Source organism: Lissotriton helveticus, chromosome 6 (assembly GCF_964261635.1).
Source record: "Lissotriton helveticus chromosome 6, aLisHel1.1, whole genome shotgun sequence".
Classification (NCBI taxonomy): Eukaryota; Metazoa; Chordata; class Amphibia; order Caudata; family Salamandridae; genus Lissotriton; species Lissotriton helveticus.
The window spans coordinates 517539530-517565431 of NC_136067.1; the positions used below are offsets into that span (position 1 = coordinate 517539530).

At 46.7% G+C, this 25902-nt stretch overlaps 1 protein-coding gene across 2 annotated transcripts in view; it reads right to left on the reverse strand.

Annotated features, from left to right (window-relative positions):
* Positions 1–25902, reverse strand: part of DST (dystonin) — a 1569532-nt gene that overhangs the window by 468609 nt on the left and 1075021 nt on the right. For both annotated transcript variants that reach the window (XM_078647976.1, XM_078647975.1), the window contains one exon: positions 15553–15788. In XM_078647976.1, coding sequence (XP_078504102.1) covers positions 15553–15788 — 236 coding nt within the window. The remainder of the gene's footprint in view (positions 1–15552; positions 15789–25902) is intronic.

Sequence of the window (25902 nt, forward strand, 5' to 3'; positions counted from 1 at the left end):
GTGAAGAAGAGGGGAAGAAATGGAAAAAGAGAGAGCCCAGAAGAGGAGGAAATATTTGTGGGTTTCCGCAGTGAGGAGGAAGATGACTAATCCTAAAGATTAAAGAGCATGAGGAGGCAAGAGGTGTTGATGATGGCCTGAGGTAGTGCAAGTAAATAAGGTAATGTGAGGATGGAGAGTATTGGATATGAACAGTGAGGAGGAAGGAGTGGTAGACAGACAGGGAGGTAGGTACTGAGAGCACAATGGGAAATGGATGTAGGGAGAATAAGAAAGATGAGGAAATTCATGAGATAGCAGTATGGGGAGAAAGAAATTAAAGCAATGAGTTGCAAAACGATTGAGAAAACATTGACAATCTGACTAAGTTCTCTTAAAAAACACTGTGCATACCATAATCTAAATTAACAACACTATACAACTGGCATTATGTCACTACATACCTTTGATGGAAAATACAAATGAAAGGCTAACTAAATCACAGTTATTAATAAAAAACACATCTAAAATGGTTTAATTCTATGCACTCCTAATAAATAAATTCTGAGGGAAAGCCATAAACACTTTAATCAGAATATTGTAACTTCAATGTTCCTGATACATTGCATATAGGTGGACTTCACAAATGCTTTCTTAGGTGTTGAAGAATTCTATTCTTCCCTAACACATTATTTCTGGCCATCATGTGCAGGTATATACCATGTACATTTCATGTCATACTTGGATGCTGCTTGGCTATACCTTATTTAGAAACAGATTATTATTTTATGCTTCCTCATAAATTGCATCTTGATGGACTTATTTCTAACCTCCGTTAAGAAGAAATTAAACAAATTATTCACCTTTGGAACTGTTCTTTATGGCGGATACTCTACCAAATTTCACACAGATTACTTACTTTATGAATTCGCCCAGGAACCAGACTGGATCTAGAACGTTTAGCAATTGTTCCCACACATTAATAGGGAGCACAAGCAGGCTCCAAGTTAGCTTTGTCCTGCTTCTGTAAGTGATGACAGTGGCCATTTATAGATGGCATCCCTTCACACTGTCACATTCTGTGCCCTTAGAGAGAGCTTCAAAAATAGAATGAGAACTGTGCAAAATCTAGCATAGAACCTTATTAACACCTATAAGTCCTCCCAACAGAATTGTGAGGTGGGTGAGCAGTGAGAAATCTGCAGTTAGAGTATCCGGCACAAAGACCATTACCAAAGCTAAGTGACCTGTTCCTCTGATGGATAATCTACCACAGGTTCATTACCTTTTGAATAGATTCCAAAGAAGTACCTCCAAAAAGGTTGAGGATCTGAGCAGCTGACTTCACACCAGGACAGACTGCACAAAATGGCCCTCTTTGAGACCTGTGAGTCGAGGCGTGAACAGTCATCCATGTAACTGCCTGGCAGATGTCCACCACTGGAACATCCGTGGCCAACTCACAGTGGAAGCATCTGCTCTTGTTGAATGGGTGTGAAGGCCCTCAGGAGGCTCCTTTTTAGCCAATGCATAGCATCATTTTATACAATGATCTATCTCAATAGGGTCTATTTCTGGACTGCCTTTTCCCTTCTGAGCGCCAGAGTACCCACAAAAAGTTGGTCATGTAATCTGTATTTAATAGTCCAGTTGATATAAAAGCTAATGGATCTCTTTGGACCCCATTGGTGCAGCCTCTCGTCCTACTTAGAGGGATTTGGCAGAGAGAAGAAAGTGAGTAGCCTGTGAACTACCCCACTTGAAAAGTGACACCACTTTTTGTAGAAATGATGCCCGAGTCCGAAGCACCAGATGTCCAGGAAGAAAGTGGTATATGGCATTTGCACTGAAAAGACCTGCAATTCACTGATATGGCACACAGGAGTAATCGCAATGAGGAAAGGTAGTTTTCAGGTTCAATAGTCTCAAGGAACAACTGTGCATAATCTTGAAATGTGTACACATCAAGAAGGTAAGAACCAAATTAAGGACTTACAGCGGCATAACAAAAGGCGCAGAAGGAAATATGTATATAAGCCTTTTTAAAAGAAAGCTTCAAAATTGGTCCCTTAAACATGAAGTAATAACCAGACAAATAAAAAAGGCTGCAATATCTAGCCTAATATTGAACATGTCAATTCCTTGCTGGGCTATATACATGACAAACAGAAATGCATTAGAGTTTAATTTGGAGTTGCAGGTGTTGGAGGTTCTGGTGTAGTACCCTGCCCTAATGTTGGGACAGAAGACTCACCGAAGAGATAGACACAATGGCAGTCAAATGTTCATAATCAGCAGGTTGGAGTTCCAGACTCTCTGAGCCCAGTCCAGGGCTATCAGGATGAGCTGAGCCCTGTCCCGTCTGACCATTTTCAGAACCCGGGGAAGCAGTGGCAAAGGCAAAAACACATAGAAAATACATTAGTCCCAATGAAAGTGGAACACCTCCACCAGTGAACCTTGTGGCAAAAAAGCTCAGCAATGAGTGTTCTAGGTGGTAGCAAAATATCTAGTCAAGGCACGCTTCACTGCACAAAGACAAAACTACTTCTGGGTGCAGAAGCCACTCATGTTTGACTATGTGGTATCTGCTGAGCTCTTCTGCGCTGGCATTCAGGAGCACAGTTCGATGGTTGACCGTCTAGGAAATTTCCTGAAGCTCCAGTCAGTGTAACTGCCTCAATATCTGTTGACATAGCACACGTGAACCCCCACACTGCCTTGTCTGTTGCAGTACCACACCATGGTTGTCTGTCAAAATATTCACAGGACTGAATTGGTGGATGGTAGGAAAGCCTTGGGAACTGGCCTGATGGCACACAGCCAAAGAGGATTGATCTATTGCCTCTCCAGCCCAGAGCAGATGCATCAATTAAAGCTATAAGCTCTGGATGGAGCAGGGTAAGTGGTCTCCTGCAATGCAGACTGGAATCCTTCATCCACCAATAAAGGTCCCAGGTTGACTTGTCTGATGCACATATGTTGTCCAAGAGGTACCCCAGTGATGAGCATTGAAGTTAGAGGTTCAAATTTACAGCCTGTTGGGCAATGGGCATGAGGGACCAGCACAAGTCCAGGAGACCAAGAAGCCTCAGAACCACCAAGACAAGAACACAGGACCAAACCCCATACATTGGTATCATATCTTGAATGCCCCAGATTCACTTAGCAGGCAGAAAAACTTTGAGCAACACTGCATCCAGAGGCCAAATAATATGGGAATCCTCGGCAACGGCTGAAGAGGGGATTTTGGCTGATTGATGAAGAACACCAGGGAAGACAGAAGGAAGATGGTCTTCTGCAGGTGGTCCATGAATGACTGCGGAGAGTGCGCCTTTATCAGTCAGTCATGGAGGAATTAAAATAAGTGCACTCCCGACCTGCAATGATGGGCGTGACCACTGCATCACATTCATACACACCCAGAGGACCGAGGTAAAGCCAAAGGATAGGACATGAACTGCAAGTGTTCCTTTCCCACAACGAAGCACAGAACACTCCTGTGGGACTGCAGGACTGGTACATGAAAGTACACACACAGTAAGTGTAAAGACACTATCCAATCCCCGTCATCCAGGATAGAAAGGTATTATGCCTGAGTCAGCATCTGTAACTTGTTCTTCCAAATGAAGTTGTTCAAGAACTTACGATCCAAAACTGCCCTGAGCCCACCATCCTTTTGGGGCATCAAGAAGCAACAGGAATAGCACCTGTTGCCCCTCTTCATCTCTGGGGCTCTCTCTAATACTCCTTTGGAAAGCAATAATTGAACTTATTTGCCTTGATAGAGGTATGTTCTGTTGAAGTATGCATGAAAGTAGGAGGGATTGGAGGAGGTGGAAAGTGGTAGAAAAGCAGAAGAGCACAACAACAACGTACAACATCCAGGACCCACCTATCAAAGATAACCTTGTGCTAGTTGGCCAGGTCAATGTGTATTCTGCACCCCACTGGCAGTGGTTGACTCCCAAAGGGGGAGGGGGGAGTAGTTCAGAGATGCTTTGCAGAGGCAGGGAAAACGGAAGATGAGGAATGACAATGTCGTTGATGTCTGTGTCCACTGCTGCCACTATTTACTACTTGAGCCACAAAAGGGCTGGAAAGGTTAGTGCAAGGGCTGAGATGACTGTCTCTCGCTCTAGGACAGGCACCAGGAGTAGCCTGCGAATTTCCAGAATTGATGAGTTAACTGGCAGGCCAGGGCGAGCAAACCCAAGGAGACAGACTGAATACAGCTGTGCTTAACCCCCTCCAAGGCTAAATCTGCCCTGTATGAAGCCAACAAAAGGCATATACATGAGGGATGCTTGCATGTCCCCATAAAAGCTTGAGGTGCGCATCCATTTGTGGAAACGAATCACCACAGCAGTGCTACAGCAAGGCTACAAAATCTGTAATATATAACCCGACCATCAAAATATACTTGGCTGCATCCTGCCCATTAGGGACATTTGGTCCAACGATATTTTTAAACTCCGCCAGAAAAGGTAGAGACTTGCAGCTAAATGCTGGGTCAAGGTGACTGGCTCGCACGGGGCAGGTCTGTGATGCTTACTCCAAGCCACAGCTAGAATTCACTGAAAGGTTTTGAAGTTACCGAGCCCACCTGCAACAATGTAATCCCACTAGCCTTGACTGAAGTTCTAATACCACTCCTGCTGTCCCTACTAAAAGAGTAAAGGAGGGGTGGGGGGACCAAAAGGGGAGTCCAATTCCCGTCTCTGGCGAGGTATCAAGCTGACTCATTTTGGAGGTCTAAACATAGGCCATCAACAGTACAGTGAGGGGGCAATAAACTGTCAGCATACTTGTCATCATTTCTGTCGTGTGGGACATCCTGAGGGTCCAGTAAGGTGACTGATTCTAAGCCAAACAAGGTCTTATGGTGTTAAAGATATTAACAGAGGCAAAGGCACAGCCAGAGAACCTTCTAACTCAACTGGCTGAGTATTAGTAACAGTATCGTAGCAGGGCATTGGCCAAGATCTAGCCAAACTCAGTTCCGGATCCGAGATCTGGGACCGATCCCACTAGTACCGGTATGGCCTCTGGGATAAGAGAGCAGGCATGACTGAGGGTGGTGGGCTGGGTAGATGCCTAACATAATTAGTGGGTGCTGGGGCAAGACCCACCAGATGAAGTCTGACTGGGGAGCCCCAGCAAATTCATGGGGCCTGAAAGTATTCCAGAGGGTTCTGCAATTATCCCGAAAAGCTGCAGCATTGTCTCTTTGAAGGTCCCTGCCTTCTGCAGAGTCGAGGATGGTCTGCACAATTCGGAGCGTAACAGCCCGAACTGTGGAATGGGATTGGAATTGGAAGACATGCAACTGGTGCTGAGTCAGGCCTTTGCAAAAAGAACAATTGACGGACATTATGCAGAACAATGTCATACATTCACCCCAGTGCAGAGATCTGGGCCTTAATCCATTGTATGTTTTGCTCCCCATGACATTCCAGTTTGAACCCAGCCATATGCAAATCAGTCTTGACACTGCGTCCAATGGGAACAATCCAATCCAGCCCGAACGGCCACACCAGATCCTCCCTGGACTGGAAACAAGCATCTTAGGACCGGTTTCGGGGTTTCACCCTTCATCAGCCTAGATAGCTTGACCCAGTGGCATGGAGAGCACAGGACCCATGTCTGGACATACCCGTCCCTTTAGAGCATCCACTGCATGAGTTCTACATGGAGCAAGTGCAATGGGTAAGGACTCTCAGCTGGGCTTCTTGTGTCTGCAACAAGATTTATCCTTGGAGTTCGTCCTAGACTTACCTGAGGATGAGGACCATGGTTGTGACTGGGACTTGGAGGTGGAATGGGCCCCCCGGCTTGAGGTGGGACCATTTCTTATGGTTGGCAAAGTGCAATATCGCCCCCTACTTCCTAATAGCCTTTGGATGCATCAAGGAGAATTTGTCATGACTTTGAATCATGGTGGAATCAACATACAAAAGACAGGCGTCATGACGCTCCAGATCCAGCATAAGCTTCCTGCAGGTGTGGCACAGCTTGAAGCCTATAGTCTTTGGCTGAGACATTCCTAGGACACTGTCATAAAAACATAGTTCTTGGAGACCTTAAAACACCAACAAAGTTCAGGAGCAGAGCTCCGAATCCACATGGAAGGAAGTGGGAAAAAGGAACTAACGTCAGCATGCAGGGGTGCACCTGTATACAGCTCCATGTTGCCACTTCTAATGGTGGGCCTAGCCAACGTGAAGTCCAATGGCGCCACTTACTGAAGGGCAGAAGCATTTGCTAAAAAGATTCCACATCCAGTCTGGCCCCTGGGGGAATTCAAAGTTTTGGAACATGAGGTTAGAAGTATCCATCAGAATCCTCTTTGATAGGCATGGGTGTTGTGAGGGCTAGGAGTGAGGTTGCATTGGACACAGCAAACCTATGACCAAATTATGCCCTGTAGGCAAACTCATATTTGCATTTAACCTTTAGGTTCTATTAAATGAGCAAAAGTAACTTGAATACTAACTAATACCTACAATTAAGTAAGATTAAATACAATGGTGGCTGGGTAAGACCGGCGCACACAAACAAGTCTTGATAATAATAACAGAGACAAAGCCGAGTGCTAAAAAAGGATGAAGAAAAGCCACCAAAATTATCCTCAAAATGAACAATATTCATACAGGAAATAGATGTTCCTTGAGCACCGGACAGGGATCGCCTTTTACCCACAATGAATTGCCTAAAATCTGTTTAGGTCATAATATGTATTCCAAATGATCATTATAATTTCAGTAGAATAATAAACTAACCTTCCTTAAAACCAATCAATGGCCATGGGCCGCTACCTAATTCAACATTTAAACAATATATATAGATTATGATTAACATATTGAATCTAGGTAAGACCCACAACACAATTAATTGTCTATATCACCCATGTTACTCCCGACCACCCCTATGTTGCTCTATGCTCTGCTTCTATGTTTTATTTCACCACTAAGTGAAACTCGCTGATTGAGGTGACTCATTATACTACAACTATCTCTGTATGGGAACTATGCTTCTGTTTAGGATACCTTCCCCTCCTTGTCCTCCTGTTCTACAATACCAACCTCTTCGGTCTGCCGAGGTCCGGATCTCTACCCTCTCTTAAGTATTTCACCGAATCCTCTCCCATCCGCTCACTGCATCGTCTCCTCTAAGTCCAAGACTGAGGCCCTGGCAGGAAAGAGTGCAGCTTTGCAGGGCCATTAATATACACAGTGCCCTGGCGTGGCATGCATAACACCGCTGCCATTCTGCCCTTTCCTTGTGTGAAAGGGTGGGTAGCGTACTGTCGAAATTATACAAGACTGGTTTAATATCTGGTATAGTCAAATGTACAACACGGCAACCTCTACAGTACATCCATACCACTTTGTATTCTTACCTTACGCTAACAGTACACATTGGGCACAACCCCATATTTGGTTGGCTAAGCTCTTGTCACATAAGCAGTGCACATATATCATTTCACCAACCATCCAAGGGTGTTAATATACATATAGCATACCCGCATGCATACAGCATAGCATAAAGCCAGGTAATGAAGATAATAAATGCTAGATAGTACATCTTGCTGGCAGCAAATTATACCCTCCTTTTCTAGCTACAAGCAAAGCAAATTGAATACTTTCGAATACATCAAATCTCAGCTGCAATCTATAAACCGACAAGATTGTTATTCACTTACATTTAATGGGGGCGAAACAAAATGCACAAAAAGAGTTGCTTTTCGTAGATCACAGGAAATTCAGATTTTTTTCTTTAAACATTTATGTCCATCTCCAATTTTTGGTTCCATCCTAAAGCAATATTTGGGTTTTCGCTGCATGTAGATAAAGAAACAGACACAACAAGCCAGAGAATGACCTTCTCTGCTGTTGCCAGGGACACGTGTCGCAATCAAAGAAGTCAACATTAGCATTTCGATGCCCGCGTTAGTAAAACTTTAGCTTACACTGCCCCCAAGTGGTCATGCGTTGTTTTATCACACCGACAGGTTTACTCCTATTATTTGGGTTTTAGGAAGAGGAAGGTCAAACAGTTCAATGAAATGACTTCACCGACAACACTTCATAAACATTTCCACAGTCCTATTGCTTTAAGGGTTGTTCATAGGTCAAACTGTTACTCCCACTCCAGGAAGACTTGTGGTAGCGGTCTAGTTGTTCCGGGGACGGAACAGGAAGCAGCTAGGCAGGAAGCGGAAGGCGGCCATGCTTGTTTGCTGGCGCCGACCGCAAGAGCAGTCACACAGCCCCGGCGCTCCTATTAAATACAAGTTATAAGCACAACGGAGTCTCCGCACTTTATTACAATGGCGACGAGTCGGGATCTCTGAAGACCCGCGCACGCACACGCGACCTCAGCGAAACCACCCGCATCGTGCGTGAGACACCAATTAAGCTCCGGAGCGCGGCAGAGGAGCTGGGACAAGCGAAGTTTTGGCGCGAAGGTGAGCCACCACGTCCCCATGCCAAGCAATTAATAGCCAGCCGGCCAGGCACAGTGCACCACCCTACCCAGCAGGAAAAACGCCCAGAAAGACGCCCAGACAGCAGAGGGCACCAAAGGACAGTGAGGGACCACTGCTGAAAGCCAGGTGAACACTGCAGTACTGTGCACTGCGGAGGGACATCATCTGGCAACCAGGCACCCTGGCAGAGTGACACACGCTGGCGCTTAAAGCAGGCCCATTACGTCCAGGGGCGGTAGGGGCAAGGCAAGCTACATCCGACACCACTAGGGGCACGCTAGTGGAGGATAGCGAAGAGGAGAACAGGGGGGACGACGGAGAGGAGCAGGACGCTCCGGGCAGTCCGGCCAGGCAGGCAAACGCCGCAGCTACAGTAAGGAGGAACACACCAACCATGGCGAACCAAAGCAATTCTCTCACGCAGCTGGTGCCATTCCTTACGAAGAGCGGAGAACCTGAGAGAAAATGGGAGGACTGGAAGAGGTACTTCCTCAATTACCTAGAGGCATTAGAAGAGGAGGGTGACACCCCATTCACAAGCAAAAGAAAAAAGAAAATTTTGCTCCACAATTTAGGCCCAGAAGGGCTCAGGATCTATGACACCATAGTGAAAGGTGAGAGGACGGCGGCGGACACGGAAGTGTTTGATCACGCCATTGAGGATTTGGACGCACATTACAGACCAGTGGTGTGTGTCGCAATTGACAGGTTCAATTTCTTTCAGAGAAAGCAGAAAAACGGTGAGTCAGTGGACGAGTACGTGGTCGCACTGAAGAAGTTGGCCATCACCTGCAAATTTGGAGCCTTACATGATGAACTCGTTAGGGACCAAATTATTATGCATACCACCAGCTCTCACATTCAGGAGAAGCTGTGGGTCAACGGCGACGCTCCCCTCAAGGAGATCTGGGCGATGGTCAAGAAGGCCGAGTTATCGAAGAGGTGCGCCCAGGCAGCGAAGAGAGATGCCCAAGAGTCACAAACGGTGTGCAGAGTGATGACGCCCAACAGAAATGACCGATGGAAACAGAATGAAGCGAGGAGGAACCAAGGTGGTAGCAGAGCAGAGTTCCATACGAGACCGCAGTCGGACGGCAGGCCACACAAAGCGGGTAAAGCACAGTGTTACCGGTGCGGTAGCAGCTCTCACTTGGGCAACGACAAGGCATGCCCTGCCTTCAGGGCCAAGTGCTCCTACTGCAACATATTCGGGCACTATGAGAAGGTATGTCGCAGGAAGCCCAAAAACGCAGTGGTGCGGCTGGTGGACCAAGAGCAAGGAGGTGATTCCAGCGACCAGGAAAGTGCAGTGGAGGAGGAGGAATTCCTCTACATTGACGTACAGATTTTGGAAATGGATGGCTCCAACACGGATAGACCCAGGCTAGACATGCACATAGGTGGTGTACCCCTGGAGATGATTGCGGACAGTGGAGCACCCATATCTATAGTCCAGAAACGAGTGTGGGAGAACAATTTCGCATCCATTCTCAAAGACACTCTGTTACCCATGGATGTGAGACCGGTAACGTACACCGGACAAAAGATTCCCATGCTAGGCTATTGTCCGCTCATGTTCGAATTTAGAGGCCGGCAGGCGCAATGTAAACTATATGTCGCAGAGAAAGGCCCGTCTGTACTGAGTTGGAAAGACCAGGGGGCGTTGGGAATTCAACTCAACCCAGGAGGCATAGAGAAAATTCTACTCATGGACATGGAGGTCAAGGAGAATGTGCAGTTGTGGCAGGCAACGTATCCGAGAGTCTTCAACGGGCAAATAGGTGAGCTGAGCAAATACACGCATCTCATCAAACTCAAAGACGGAGCGGTGCCGGTAGTGCACAAAGTGAGGAACATCCCGTTCCGCAGCAGAGAAGCTGTACAAATAGAATTGGAAAGGCTGGAAAAGGAAGGCGTCATCAGAGCGATTGAGAGTGCGGAATGGCTATCTCCCCTGGTGGTTGCTCAGAAGCCCAACGGCAAGGTACGTCTATGTGTAGACCTGAGAGAATTAAACAAAAACATTGTCATTGATAAATTCCCCCTTCCGCGCATCAGCGAGATGTTGGCAAAAACTAAAGATGTCACATGGTTTTCCACGGTGGACCTATCGTCCGCCTACCATCAAGTGAAACTTCACCCATCGTGCACCCACCTCACCTCATTTATCACGCCATTCGGGTGCTATGAGTTTGTGAGGATGCCGTTCGGCCTTGCCTCGGCAGCGGCCGTATTCCAGAAAATAATGCACAAACTGTTGAAAGACCTGAAGGACGTCCTTTTCTTCCAGGATGACATTTTAGTGATGGGGAAATCAATGCAAGATCACAACGCGAAGCTCCACAAGGTGCTACAAAGGCTGCAGGATAATGGGCTGACTGCCGAATGGTCCAAATGCAATTTAGGAGTTCAGTCTGTGACATACCTCGGCCATGAAATTAGTGGACAGGGAATAACACCCAAGAAGGCAAACATCAGAGCCATCGAAGAGGCACCCACTCCAGAAAAGAAAGAGGATGTTCGGTCATTCCTAGGAATGGCCGAGTATTACAGCAAATTCATCCCACAGTTCGCAACCAAGACACACTTTATGAGACAACTGCTTAAGGAAAGAAACAGGTTCCAGTGGAGAAAGGAAGAGCAATCGGAGTTCGATGCACTCAAACGAGAAATGAGCACTGCAATTCCCCTCAAGGGCTTCGATCCCAAAGCTGATTCCGTTCTCACTACGGACGCAAGTGACCGAGGCCTAGGGGCAGTCCTGATGCAGAGGGAGGAATCGGGTGAGATGTCGACAGTCAGTTTTGCCTCCCGTTCGTTGGCGCCGAATGAGGAGAAGTTCAGCGTGGTGGAGAAGGAAATGCTGGCTGTAGTCTGGGCAGTGGAGAAATTCAGGCAGTATCTCTGGGGGGCCAAGTTCCTTGTCAAAACGGATCACAAGCCATTAGTTCGCGTCCTGACGTCGAGCGGACATGATCATGCCACACCCAGAATTGCCAAGATGACCCTCCGATTATTAGACTTTGTCTATGACGTTGAGCACATACCGGGGCCACAGAACAAAGTGGCTGACTTTCTGAGCAGGGCGGCGGCCATGGACGAGGCACAGGATGAGGAAAAGCACGATTGGGAAGGCTATATGGTAGCAACCATTCAGGACACCGAGGAAGTAATAAGTGCCCAAGACTGGGAAAGTGCCTACAAAGAAGATACGGATCTGGAAGCAGTGAAAGGCTACGTAACACATGGCTGGCCTGAAAAGAGACATTTGAAGGAGGAATTGAAAAGGTACTGGGAAGTCAGGGAGGAGCTGTCAATAGCGGACAACCCTGTGTTCCTACTCCGTGGAGACAAGGTGGTACCACCCCAGAGCATATTGGAACGGCTGATGTCCTTACTCCATGAAGGGCATCAAGGGATCACTAAGACTAAAGCGTTGGCCAGACAAGCATACTGGTGGCCGGCCATTGATGCACAAGTTGAACGGCACGTGCGTAACTGTGAGTCCTGTGCAAGGGCTGACAAGTCTCAAAGCATGCTTAGGCCGCCATTGGGAAGATTTCCTATTCCGGAGGGTCCATGGGAAATGTTATCGGTGGACATAATGGGGCCAGTTCTGGACAAAGATGGCACTCCGAAATATGTGCTAGTGGCAGTTGATAAGTATTCCAAGTGGCCGGAGCTGCAAGTATTGGAACAGGTGGACACTGAGGCAGTGATACGTTTCTTGCGCACCACGTTCGTCAGCGAAGGCATCCCAAGGATCATCACCTGCGACAATGGTCCCCAGTTCACGTCCGAGAAGTGGATCGCCTTTACCCGCAGGAACGGCATTGAGGTGAAACACACCCCGATCTACCACCCCGCTGGAAATGGACAGGTGGAGCGCTTCAACCGGGTGATAATGGGCACCATACAGGCAGCTATTGAAGATGGCCTGGATTGGGAAAGAGAGTTGGAAAAAATGATTTGGGCATATCGCATTACACCCGGAAGCACGGGCTACAGCCCCTTCAAGATCTTAAGAGGAAGGGAAGCATTCACCAAAGACAATGCAGCCTGGAAGAAATTGGTGGTGCAGAGCAAGTGGTCACCAGCGGTGGTAAGAAAGAACCTGGAGAGAGCACAGGACATATACACTGTGCATTACAACAAAAGGAGGAATACGCGCAGTACGGAATTGGACAAAGGGGAGTGGGTGAGGGTGAAACTCGCCATCAGGAAGAAGAAAGGTGAAAGTAAGTTTTCTCCACCCCTCAAAGTAGTGGAGCCATACTCCCGGTCTGCACTGCTGAGTGATGGAAAGATATGGTCTATGGACAGAATGGCCAGGTGCAGCAAGATAATGAAATGGGAGGAGGAGATAGAAGAAGGAGCGGAACAGGTCGTTGAAGAAGGAGAAGGCGAAGTGAGTGTAAGACAGGAAGAGAATGTCAGAGGAAGTTGTGAGAGACAAGGAGAGAACGTCGACGATGCAGAAAGGAGATCTGAAGGTGAAGGAAGAGAAGGGAGGAAGCCAACAGGAGAAGGAAACAGAAGAGAAGGAAGTGGTGAGAAGAGAGAGAGGGACAGAGAAGTGGAGAGTAATAGAGAACGAAGAGAAGACGGAAAGACGGAAGGTGAGAGAAAGGAAGAGAGAATGGAGACTCGTGTGGGAAGAAGAATCAAGGTACCGGAGAGATTTAAAGATTTCGTAATGGACTAGAAGTAAGACTTTGTAAATTGTTGTGTGATTAAAAGGGGGGAGATATGTGGTAGCGGTCTAGTTGTTCCGGGGACGGAACAGGAAGCAGCTAGGCAGGAAGCGGAAGGCGGCCATGCTTGTTTGCTGGCGCCGACCGCAAGAGCAGTCACACAGCCCCGGCGCTCCTATTAAATACAAGTTATAAGCACAACGGAGTCTCCGCACTTTATTACAAGACTTTTATTGTTATACTAAATAATGAACATGTTTCAATGACGTAGTTGTCTTCTCCTTCCTTCACCCTCACAATGTAACAGGCTGAAAGGAAGGGAGGCTACTATCAGAATGTTCATATTTCACAGTTTTAGTACCTTTGTTTTTGTTAAGGTACTGTGGAGATTAACAAACAATTCACACGGCGCAGCCCCCGCGAGGCTGTGCTCCGTTAAGCGACGGGAGGGGGGGGGAGCTCTCCCCTCCTCTTTCCCTTGCGCCGGTGTGATTACAGCTGCTGTGCGCCAAGCACACACCTTAGCGCCGTAGCATAGGTTTTGTACAGTAAGGGGACCCTTTCTGTACAAAATACGATGCCCAGGCACAATGCAAAGTTTTTCCCTATTTGTATGCATGCTGCACAGAGCAGCACGCATGCAAAGTCGGAAAAGGAATGAGAAATGAAAGCATTTTTCCTTCCGTGCGCCCAGTCGCGACCGGTAGTGGGAGTAACGGCCGGGCGGTGACGTGGGGAGGGGGAGGGGCAGGGTGGGGGGTAGTAATGTATGGATTACGGCCTTTAAAAGGTAAGTAAACATAAAAATAAATAAAACGAATTTCGCTGCACACACTGCATCGCATTTGGTGATGCAGTGTTTGCAACGAAATTCGTTTTATTTATTTTTATGTTTACTTACCTTTTAAAGTCCGTATTCTATACATTACTACCCCCCCCACCCTGCCCCTCCCCCTCCCCACGTCACCGCCCGGCCGTTACTCCCACTACCGGCCGCGGCTGTGTGCGCCTACTTGAAAAGTGCACCGTTCTCTCACGCTAAACCTAATCTACTTTATTTAGTAAATTTGGTCTAGCGTGAGAAACCTTGGATGGTTGCCTGGGAACGCCCATGCTCCACCCTTGGTATGCCCCCATGGCACAAAAAAATGCATTACTTTTCTGTTATTTCTAGCGCTAAACAAGTTTAGTGCTGGAAAGTAAATAGGGAAAAAAAGATTTTGCGCCGAGTTTGCGTCACAAAAGTGGCACAAACACGGCGCAAAATCTTAGTAAATCTACCCCAGGATGTGTTAAGTCTGAAGAGGAAATGTAACAGAAAACAAGAAACACGGTTCACCTAATTATGAGGAAGGCTCCCTGTTTTCTGTGTTTACTGGGTTTTACAGATAAATACAGACAGAAAAACCTTTATTTTCCGGTCTGTAATTATATGTAAATGTGGATAAAAACGATTTTTTTTTTTTTTGTGTGATTCTGACTACTGTCAGTCATGACTACCAGGCCAATAGCTGTGTAGATTGACAGGTAAGCGGTTAAAAAAGAAAGAAATTATTGTTATGAGGCTTTAACTCAAGTAGATATGCAAAATGTTGATGCTAAAATGTTCATATTTTCATATATGTGCATTGATTTATCAGCCGTCGGACTTCATATTATTGAAATCTGTCAGACATTCGGGTAAGTGTTTACATTTATCATTTAAATAAATGCGGAAATGTACTATTTTGGCTTAATTTGTCTCACAAAACCCGAAATAAAAATGGATAAATATAGGTAAAATTAGCAAAAAAAGAAATATGGATAAATACAGATGGAAATGTCAAGATAATAAATAACACAAAACCAGGAGCCCTAATTATGAGTAATTTGGCACAAAAATCCTACTGCTGGAGCACAGGAACAACGAAAGTCAGCGGCCGCTGCTGCTCGTATTCTGTTGCATTTAGCACTATATTCTAAGCACAAAAAGAATACTCGGCCTTATTTAAATGAGAGTGTGCATTTTGCGCTATGTAAATAGTGCTAAATGCTGAGTTGTGCTCCTCGCGTAATTCTGCGTAATCTCATGTAAATCAATTATTATGCTACAGCCAATCACCTGAGTTTCGCCCACTCCTGTTAGAGATAGAGATAACACTCAAAGAGTTAACTATAAGATACTGTTTTTTCCTCTAAATGTTTAAAATACAGCTACTTCTGAAGGAGTAGTGTTCTGGGACAGTCATTCCTGATTAGTCCTGCATTCATCATTTCATGCGTCGCCCCCTCTCACAACCACAAGAGGCTCCGTGACGGCACTTAAAGAGTGCGTCATGGTTGAAATGACACATTACTTCCAATACCTCTTCTAGTGCCACCGCCAGACCACCCTCTTCACCACAATACCTTGAGCTGCTCCACTTGAGCTTTCACAGCTGTGCTGTCAGTTGGCGCCGTGTCCCAAGACGCCATTGTTTCCTCCATCTGCTTCAACCACTGGGTCACGGAGCCCATGTCTCCTTGAAGCCGCTCAAAGTCGGACAGCCTGTCCTGCAGCTCGGACACGTTCTTCTTCAGCAAGGCCCCCAGGTCGTCATAGGAGCAGGTGACGTCAGACATGTCCTGCTGAATAGCAGTCAGCTCTGGGAATACAACAGAACACAGGTACACATGTGAAGCCCACGACATTGCTACAGAGCATGTTGCATAGGCGCACTCTACTTTGCAAAGGAAAATGGGGGGGGGTCAAACGAAACGACACAGATAAAAGAGTCTCTGCATGGGACGGTTCTCCATGACAAAACTATGGCCCGATTCTGAGTTTTTTGGGAATCCAGGTGCTTTTTATTTATCGCACCAGAAAAAGATAAACTGCCATAGGATATTTATTGGGTGTGAAAAATTGCACCTATTATGGGTTTTTGCAGAATAAAATGAAGATTTTTGAGCTTACCACTTTCCCTGTTAGATTCTTGCTGATATTTAATGAAGGATGAGATATTATTGCACCCAGTAATTACCACATGCGGTTAATACCACTCAACTCAGAAACAAGGGTTTACTTAGGGGATCAGAAAATTCCCGCCAACTCGTAAGCAGGGCAATGGCAGCTATTGAGTAAGAATACTTATCAGAAGCCACCTCTCAACTGCATATGTATGAAATGATAACCAACAGATTGTAAAGCCAATTGTTGCTCACCAAGAGACCGTGCATAACCAACCTAGGTGTTCCCATGAATAAAACACATAAAGGAATTACTAGCCTGCCTACTTTATAATGATCATGTAAACGCGAAATAAAAAAAATATTCAAAGAGCGAGAGGATTTCTATGATCATATTTATCCACTGCAATCCATATTTACTACAAGACTTACAAATCAAAGTGGAAAAATACATAACATCATATGTTTTTTTTACTGTTATTAGCGATAAGCATAACGATTAACTGACCAGTACTGGATCACCATAAAATGAATCTCTGGTACTTAATGGGCCATATCAAAAATAAAAATAACTTGATTTTAACTCGCTTCTTCATACCACATATCTGCATTTTGAAGGACGTTAATAAAAAGGTTTTACTGTTCTCTAGTTTAATACTCCTGACTTTACCTGCCATCCCCTTAAGGACAGGAGGATTCCTTGCTGGAATTCAGACTGCCCTTCATTCCACTGATTGATTCAGCGGCCTGTGATTAACTCACATGGCTCACATGTTCATCTGGCTGGCAACATAGCCTCATTGCATCTCGCACCATAAAATTCACTTAAAAGGGGCATGCATCCCTTTACCAAAGTGTATATTGTGACTGTGAGATGATGAAATGAATAAGAAAATAAGTAAGACTATTTAAGGTAAAGCCACATTTAAAACTTGAGACCTTCAGACCTATGTAAACCTAGGAGATGGTTTCTAGTCTTTGATGCCATGCTTGGGAGTCATGCCTGGAAATGTGTGAAACTGTAGGATGGAGAATGACAAACACTAAGGGCATGTGGAATACAAACTAAAGAAATTCAGGGCAGCTCTGCAAAACACATCCTCTAAAATTCATGATGATTCTCAGGAGCGCAATGACCATTGGGTTGATATGGCTTCAGCACCGCATCACCCCACGGATCAGGTGCCCTGGAATGGTCTGCGGCTGTTGATCAGAAATTCAGGGTACTGCACTGGCCTTAGCAAAGCCAGTGGCAGCGCAACACAATCATGCATCCTCTTGTGTGCCCCTCCCAGCCTAATCGCCTCATTTTTATGATAACAGCGACTGACCTAGGTACTGGGCCCATGGGTGTGAGGTCGGCCCTGCCCAAAAACCAATGGGTTGCAGGGAACACTGCAGCACTCCAGGAATGAGCTCCCATCACAATTGGAGTTGGTTTTATGTGTGGGGAAGATTAGATGAACACAGAAGGAAGTGGAGATATAATGTAAAGAAGAGAGGTGAAAGGTGAAGATAGGATTGTCACCGTTTTCAGATAAAAAAAAACCCCAGACCCTTTGTTCATTTCTGAGATCATGAATAGGTTAGGAATTGTATTTTAACACAAATATGTGTAAAACCTAAATCTGCTGCTGTATTTCTTGTTAACTCTAATAATCATTGAGGAATATATATGGACCTTTCTCTCTCTTTCTCTCTCTCATGATATATATCAGTAATCAGGATAAGGCATTAAGATAATTGATTTAGATGAACTGGCATATTATTCGATCGGATCCACTCATAGGGTCACAAGTTCTTAAAAGTCCCCTGATCACATATCATAGGGCTTATTCAATTAGGGATGCCCTGGTGAAAAGCACCCCCGAAATAAGTAAACCAGAAACTTAGCTAATTTCTAAGAAAGGATTTTACAAATGTACAAAATCACGAGCACCTTCAACTGTAGCATCGATTTTACTGTATGTGTATTGACAAGCAGCTGCAATATGCGGTATGTAGGCAGCACTGTGTTGCAAGTCCATAAGGGCATATTGCAGCATATGCAGGAAAACACAAATGCTGGTCAAACATATCCAGTGACAAAGCAATGTGCAGAATTCCATAACAGCAATGTGATACAGATGAGGGTTTTTGTGATCAATGCTATTCCTAGCAACAGACAGGGGGGGAGATCAAGTTTAAGCACTAAGGTTGCTCAAGATAGCCCTGGGTGATAATGCGCTCTATAAGTCTATATTAACAGAACATAACAGAGACCAAATATATTCTTAATCTTGATTCATGTCCCCAAATGGGCTTAACACAGATGAGGAACTTTATACTTGTTTGTAATATTGAATCATCCTGTTTCAAATTTGTAATTACCTCCCATTCTGCTTTTGAAATATTTTTCTTGTATCTTTCAATCTTCTCTGTTTGTAACTTTTGTTGTTCCTCAATCACAATTTCTTGAAAGATGCCAATGGTATCATCGGGAGTTCGTGTAATGAATCTCGATTTGATTCTTAAATTTCTGCCACAGCTTATTTATGATATCCCAGCTTTTTCCAACAATTCCACTGTATTACCTTCTACTCCTTCCTGTGATTGGGGAACCAAGTCTTCACCTAGTTCTTGTAATAACAGCAGAGTTTCCAAGTCTGTTCCTGTAAGAAGATCCATTTCTTCTATAGGTCCTGGAACCTGGCGGTCCACTTTCTTAGGACATTGCAGATGTATCTTTATCAATTTTAACTTCCTTATGTATTTGTACAGGTCAATCAGTGTCTGTGTATAGATGAATTGAATAGTTGGACAAAAGCTCAGCCCCAGTTTCAATACTCTTGTTTCATCCAATGTCAAAATCCTATTTGATAGGTTTATCACAGTTTATCTTGATTGTTTTATTTCCAATTCCCTCCCTGTTTGCTCTGTGTGATTCTCTGTGCTGGGAGGTCTCTCCCTTCGCTTTCTCCCCCTTCTTTTCTTCCCTTTCTATCTTGGCATGGATGGCACATTGCTAATCCAATGCTTAAAGACTTTGAAAGAGAGCGATACTCTTGTCAGGAGTTGCTTTTATTAATTTCTGGTTGGCTTGGTTGGCATTTTACCAATTAAAAGCTGTAATACTGTGCCTGGAGTGGTAAAAGGCTTTTGTAAATTTACAGCTTGGCATGGACAGCACTGTTATAGTCCTATGCTTACAGACTTTGCTGCAGTAATGGCAAAAGACTTTGTCCCTTTCTACCTCACCTTGGATGCGACTGTGTTAATCCTATGCTTAAAGACTTTGATAGAAAAGCAGACATTTGATGTTAGCAGATCTAGAGTGTCGCTGGTGTTGAGGGTGCTCTATACAGGAGCTGCTTTTCACCTAAAATTGAGAACTACCCAGAGTTCTCTGCTTCTTTTTTGCATCATTTATTCAGCACTTTATGCCTTAAAGAGTATTGTTTTGACTTATACTGGGTGCTCCCTTGTGTCTGGACGGGGCCAGTGCTCTAGTGAAGGCGAAACACGTGTCAGGGGTTGCTTTTATTCATTTCAGCATATATATATATCCAAAGCAAACCCCCAAGCCAAATGAGCCCCAGACCCTAGAGGGCGATTCAGCAAGATGGGTACAGAGCAAGCCATCAATTAAACATCAAAACAGAAGCGCTGAAGCCCAATTCCAGGATGCACTGTGTTTATTGCTTAAAAGCAGCACATTTCCTTGCGGAGGTCGTGAGCAGAGGAAAAAGACAGAGGTTAATGTAAAAAAAGACAGAACTAGTAACGAAATGGTGTTAACAGTTAGAGCGTGATGAATGCAGAATGAAATGTAAACTGTGTATTATGTCACAACATAAATCTAAGTGCTTGGTTTTTTGCTTGGTGCTTCAAATCTATCTTATGTTGCTGCTCTATTTAAAAGAAAATCAAAGGAACACATTTCATCTGGGCTCATGCTAAATAAATCACTTTTTAAATGCTCATGGTATACATATGTATAAAAGTAGATATCAAAACTAGAGGCAAAAAAATTTCAGCAACCAGCTATAAATCAAGTTTGTTTCATTACGGGAGGAGTGCAAAGTAGTGTCTCATCTACCATGTACACATTGGCTGAGATTCCTAGGGGACCTGCAAATTCTGATCTGTGTAGAATCCTTGTTTGTACAGGATCCGAATTAAAAAGTTAGGAAGTAATTTAGGCTATTTACCAAGTGTGGTAAATATCTCACCCTCTCCAATCTCCTCAGAAAGAGAGCTACTGTGTTTTAAGCAAACTGTTTTTGAAGGCCACACTCAAGCCTCTACATTCATTTTCTGTGCACTGAAAGCTATTTGTGTGTGCCACACCTTAAAGTATCTTCTCTGTAAAACAAGTATCTACATGAATATGTTGTACAATTCATGTGCATTGAATTTTGTGAAGCCCTTCAGCTTCATGCAAAAAGATTTGTTAAAAATGGCAATTGGAGATACAAAGGTCTCTGACTGAGCTCCTCAAGCTGGTCACATCCTTGACCCCACTTCCACTTCCTTCAATGCTTTATTCAGCTGCCACGTTTATCCTGTATGGACTAGCTATTTTAATGTCCCCTTCTGTTTCATGCTGTCTAGTCAGGTAAAGGTTGAAATCACTCAGCTCAGCGCTGCCCTCAGATATGTGGTTTTGAAGTACTTCACTCTGCAGCATGCTCACAACATCCTGGTCCAAACCTGTTTTGGCAACGATGAGCTCTAATGTATCTAGCCTAGGCTGACCCTTGATCCGATGGTGCCCCTGATACCGACAGTGAGAAACATAAGGCAGCAGGGGGCTCCTATTGTATTCACAGGTCAGCCCCTGGCTGATGGCATCACAGCAGCAACAAGCATCGGAACACAAACATCTCCACACCTCCACCAGTGCACCACCTCAATTAGTCACAGCTAAAGTCCACATTTGTAAAGCGCACAATCACCCGTAAGGGTCTCTAGGCGCTGGGGGCCGTCGGGAAGATTAAGCGAGCTATTGCCCAGAGTCACATGGTGCTGGGCTAATCTGCCGCCGGAGCCGGGGATCGAACCGTGATCCCCAGATTCCAGCGTCAGTCGCCCTGGCCGCGGCCAGCTCAAGTCCGTCACCGGTGTCAAGTTGTTGAGGGACTGGAGTGGGCAGGGGGTAAAACTGAAATGGGTGGGGGGGAAGGTAGAGGTCGGATTAATGGGGTGTTAAACACGAGTATGTGTATTATATAGAAAACATTTATTAGAAACTGTTTAAACTGAATCACGGGAGAATGGAGGGAGACTGCTGCATCCATTTTTTTTATTTTTTTAAATCTTTTTATTATTTTATAACACAAACAAGACATTAAGGAGGACCATCACAATTATACAATGTCCAGCAGTACATCCTGAGAGAGAACACAACAGTATTTCGATACAGTATCAACACTCCTGGATCCTATTTCAAATTCTTCTTCATCATGTCTATTTCCCTCAATCAGTGTCGCTCCATGCCCTAGTCCGTGTCTCCAGGCATGTAATCAGTGCTCTATGCATGGCCCTCCTCAAAGTCTATAAACTCCCAAGCCCCCCACCCCTGCCGCCAAAGCCATAAGCTAGCTAAAGAGTGCGTGCAATGTATAATCTTAATGTATGATCTGTTTACTGGCCATCTCATCCATCACATTACGAATTACTGTGTGCACCCTGAAGTCGAGGACCCACCCTCCCGCTTGTCTCTCCAAGGTCAGGGGAAGCCGCCTGCCCCTGCACCTGCGCCTGTCCCCCTTCCAACGAGGAATCTGATTCCGAATCTATATCTGCATTAAGCAGTCTAAGTCCCATCACCAGTGCCTCCCACGCCCGCGCCGCCTCCAATGTCCTATCGTTATGGGACATATGGGCTTGCTGCATTCGAATAGAACTCTCGCTGCCCGCCCACACAAGGAACGCTGCTTTCCATCTAACATAGCTAGGGCCATTCGCTGCCTTCCAGTGTGATGTAATTTCCCTTTTAGCCAGGATGAGACCCAAGTCCATAAATTTGCTAGTTATTTTATTCTTACTAGTGTGCGGGAACCAGTGCAGCAGACATGCTCCCTTATCCACAGCAACCTGCCGCGCTGTTACTCTGCTAAGGGACGAAGTTACCTCCTCCCAATACGTTCCCAGCTGAGGGCAATCCCACAGCATATGGCACAGATCCGCACCCTGCAAGCGGCAACGTGGGCAGACTGCTGTATTCACCCGAACATACTGATTAATTTTAGCTGGTGTGAGGTATGCCCTATGCAATACAAAAAATTGGATAAGTTGGAACCTAGCATTCCTGGTGCCCTTCCATGCTCTTTTGAGTATATGTAACCAGGTAGCCTCCGGGATATCTCTGCTCAAGTCCGTCGCCCAGCGCTCCCGCAGTTTCTGTAATGGGTTAGAGTCCTCCCCTAGCATGCGTTTGTATAGGCAGGTGACTGCCTTATACGTACCCGCCGCCATCACGACGTATTGACATGCACCGCTTAACGGTGGTTCCGAGAGGCCGGCGCCCCAATGCTTTTGTATGGCCGTTATCAATGCTGCATGCAGCTGGAAATGGCTGCGTCGAAGACCAAAGGTCTCCTGCACCATCCGCATATAAGTCGCCCACCATCTGCAGCCCCAGCTCCTCCCATTCTGCCAGCCCAGACCAATCACCACCATGTGGTAATGCCGTGCACATGCCCAGTGGTATTTCGGGTGCGTATGGGCATTGCTCCCCAATTCTAGTATGAAAACGTTTCCAACAATACCTCAGGGTGCTCTCAGTTATCGATAAGTCCGCAGTCCTCAGTATTTGTTGTAGAATTATTAAGGATAGACCGTGCCTTTGCACTTCCGGAATTGTTCCCCTCTCCGGTCCTCGGAACTCCAGTGCCACCGCTTGAGTGAGAACCTGGAGTTGTGCAGCCAGATAGTATAATTCAAAATCTGGGGCGGACAGGCCCCCCTCAATTCTCGGCCTCATCAGTGTATCTAGTGCTACTCTACGTCGACCCGCACCCCAAATGAAGCTACCCACTGCAGAGCGCAGTGGCCGCAAAAATGCAGCTGGTATCCTTATGGTCAGGGTCCGGAAGAAATACAATAGACGAGGAAGCGCCACCATCTTTAATAGCGCAACCCGGCCTGCTACCGACAACGGTAGTGTCCCCCAGAATCGCATGCTACTCCTCAAACCCCTCATTGCTCTCTCAATATTACCCTCCATAAGATCTTCCTGAGCGTGATATATCTGTGTCCCGAGATAGGGAAGGCATCTAGGCTCCCACGTCAGTCCAGGTGGTAAGAGCAGCTGAGCGCACTTGCTCGACACTGGGAATATGCAAGTTTTTGTCCAGTTAACCCGCAGGCCTGAGATGTCCCCAAAGCGGTTTAGTAGGTCTCGCGCCCCATCCATTGCGTCCCCCGCGTCTGCCAAGAACATGAGGAGAGCGTCCGCGTAGAGCGAGATGTAATGTACTTGACCCCGGAGTTGCAAACCCCTGTATGCCTCCCCCCTCCGAGCGCATGCCGCTAGTGGTTCAATCGCTAGGGCAAATAACAGCGGGGACAGGGGGCAGCCCTGTCTGGTGCCTCTCACCACCGGGTATGATGAGGATATAGCCCTGCCCACACGGACCCTAGCAGTCGCCGACGAATAAAGTATTTCAGTTCACCGGACGTATCCGGCGCCAAGCCCAAACCCCGACATAACTGAAAATAGGTAGGGCCATTCAAGGCTATCAAACGCCTTAGCAATGTCCACTGATAGTATCAGTTCCTGCCCTTCTCGTCCGCAACCTCCATCTATTATTCCCAGCAACCGAGGCACGCTACTGGCAGTGTTGCGCGTTGGTATAAATCCAGCCTGATTCGGATGTATCAGCCGTGTCATAAAGGGGAGGAGCCTGGTAGCCAGCACCCGGCTTAGTATTTTATAATCAGTCGTGAGCATGGACAGAGGCCTATAAGCAGCCGGATCCGTCGGTAGCTTACCTGGTTTAAGGAGTGGGACTATGATGGCCTCCCTAGTAGAAGTTGTCAGGAGCCCCGTTTTTCCAGCCTCTTGGTACATCACCAACAATCTGGGAGCCAGGAGGTCGATATATTTCAAGTAGAATTCGATAGGCAAACCGTCGCTACCCGGCGTTTTTGATTGCGCGCCAATTGCTTAATAGCGCAACGAATCTCAGCCAGTGTGATATCTTGACCGATTGCCTCTGCCTTATCCTCCTTAAGAACGGGTAGTTCCAATCCCTCCAAGAATGCACGAGCGTCCCCCTCACCAGTCCGCAACTGGCTTGTGTAAAGCTCCGCATAGAAGGACCAAAATCGGTCATTGATACGATGTTGCTCATATTCTACTTGTCCCGTTGCGGAAGTTAACGCCAAAATGGGCATACATCTCGGAGTGGGGTCAGCTAGCCAGGCCAGTAATGTGCCCACCTTGTCCCGCTCTGCATGGGCACGAGCCAAGTAAGCTTTGTGATCAAAGCACCGTAGGCGCTCCACCCCCGCAGCCACTGTCTCTTTCCAAGTTAGGACTGTCTCTTGTGACCCTGAGCCCTCCGAGTGAGCTCTCTCAGCATCCCGCAGAGCCCGTTCGTTCGCGTCCACCTCCTGCAGCAGCAGCTTCCTAACTCCCACCCATTTGGCGATACATATCCCACGGACCACCACTTTGGAAGCATCCCATTCAAGGGCCGCCGTCTCGGCAGTACCCGCGTTCTCCTCAAAGTAGTGTTCCACCCCATCCCTCAACTCCGTTCTAAAGACCTAATCCTCCATCATCTCGGGTCGCAACCTCCAGTTAGGGAATCTTAGGGCGCTCCGCTATCCAGTAGAAGTTCACCAGTATCGGATTGTGATGCGATATGGTTCGCGTTAAATATTCGCTGCTAGCCACCAACGGTGCCAGGCTGGAACTACATAAGATGGCGTCCAGTCGGACGTGTAGATCATGCAACGACGAATAATAGGAGTAATCCCTATCGTCCGGGTGCTGCGCTCTCCAAACATCAAGGAGTCCCCAATTATCCTGCCAGCGGGCTCGTGCCCCTGCCAGTTTATTAATCGGGGCTGTGGGTAGTGGTGGGCGGGACCTATCCATATGTCAACTACCGAGCTAAAGTCTCCCCCCAGCAATACCGGAGGTGCGAAGTAATCCGCAAGGACCGAAGACAGAGTCCCCAAGAAGGACGCCTGATCAATATTGGGAGCATAAATACTGCAAAGGGTCACCTCACGCCCATATAGGCGGCCACGAACCGCACAATAACGACCCTCAGGATCCACCAGTTGGGCCACCATCTGGAAAGGAACCCCAGCTCTAATCCAAATCAGGACCCCTCGCGCGAAAGCTGAATAAGTGGTATAGTATAATTGTCCGCGCCACCTGCGCTGCAAGGCAAGCCCCTCCGACCTAGTTAGGTTCGTCTCCTGTAAGCTGAGCCTGCTCCAGGCTAGGTCGCCCCCACGCTCCACTGCTGCCAGTTACCTTCCAGGTAGCCCCCACGCTTCTGTTTTGCCTGTTTTGCCTCGGGCGACCCAGCTGCCGCTGAGCCGCCCGCCCGCCCTAGTCTCTTCCCGCCTCTGCCTCCCATCGGCCCCTCCCCCCGCAAGCCCATTCGCCGCCCCGCTCCCGCCACCCAGCTGACCCTCCCTCCCGGCTCCTTACTTATGATGTCCTCACGTACGCGCAGCGTTCACGCGTAGTGGGCGCGCCGATTGTGCGCCAAAGGCAAGCCCGTCTGCACCCGTCCGCACCTAGACCGCGCCCAGTGCCAGGACCCCTGGCCCCCGCCGATGCAAGACCACCCGACGGACCTA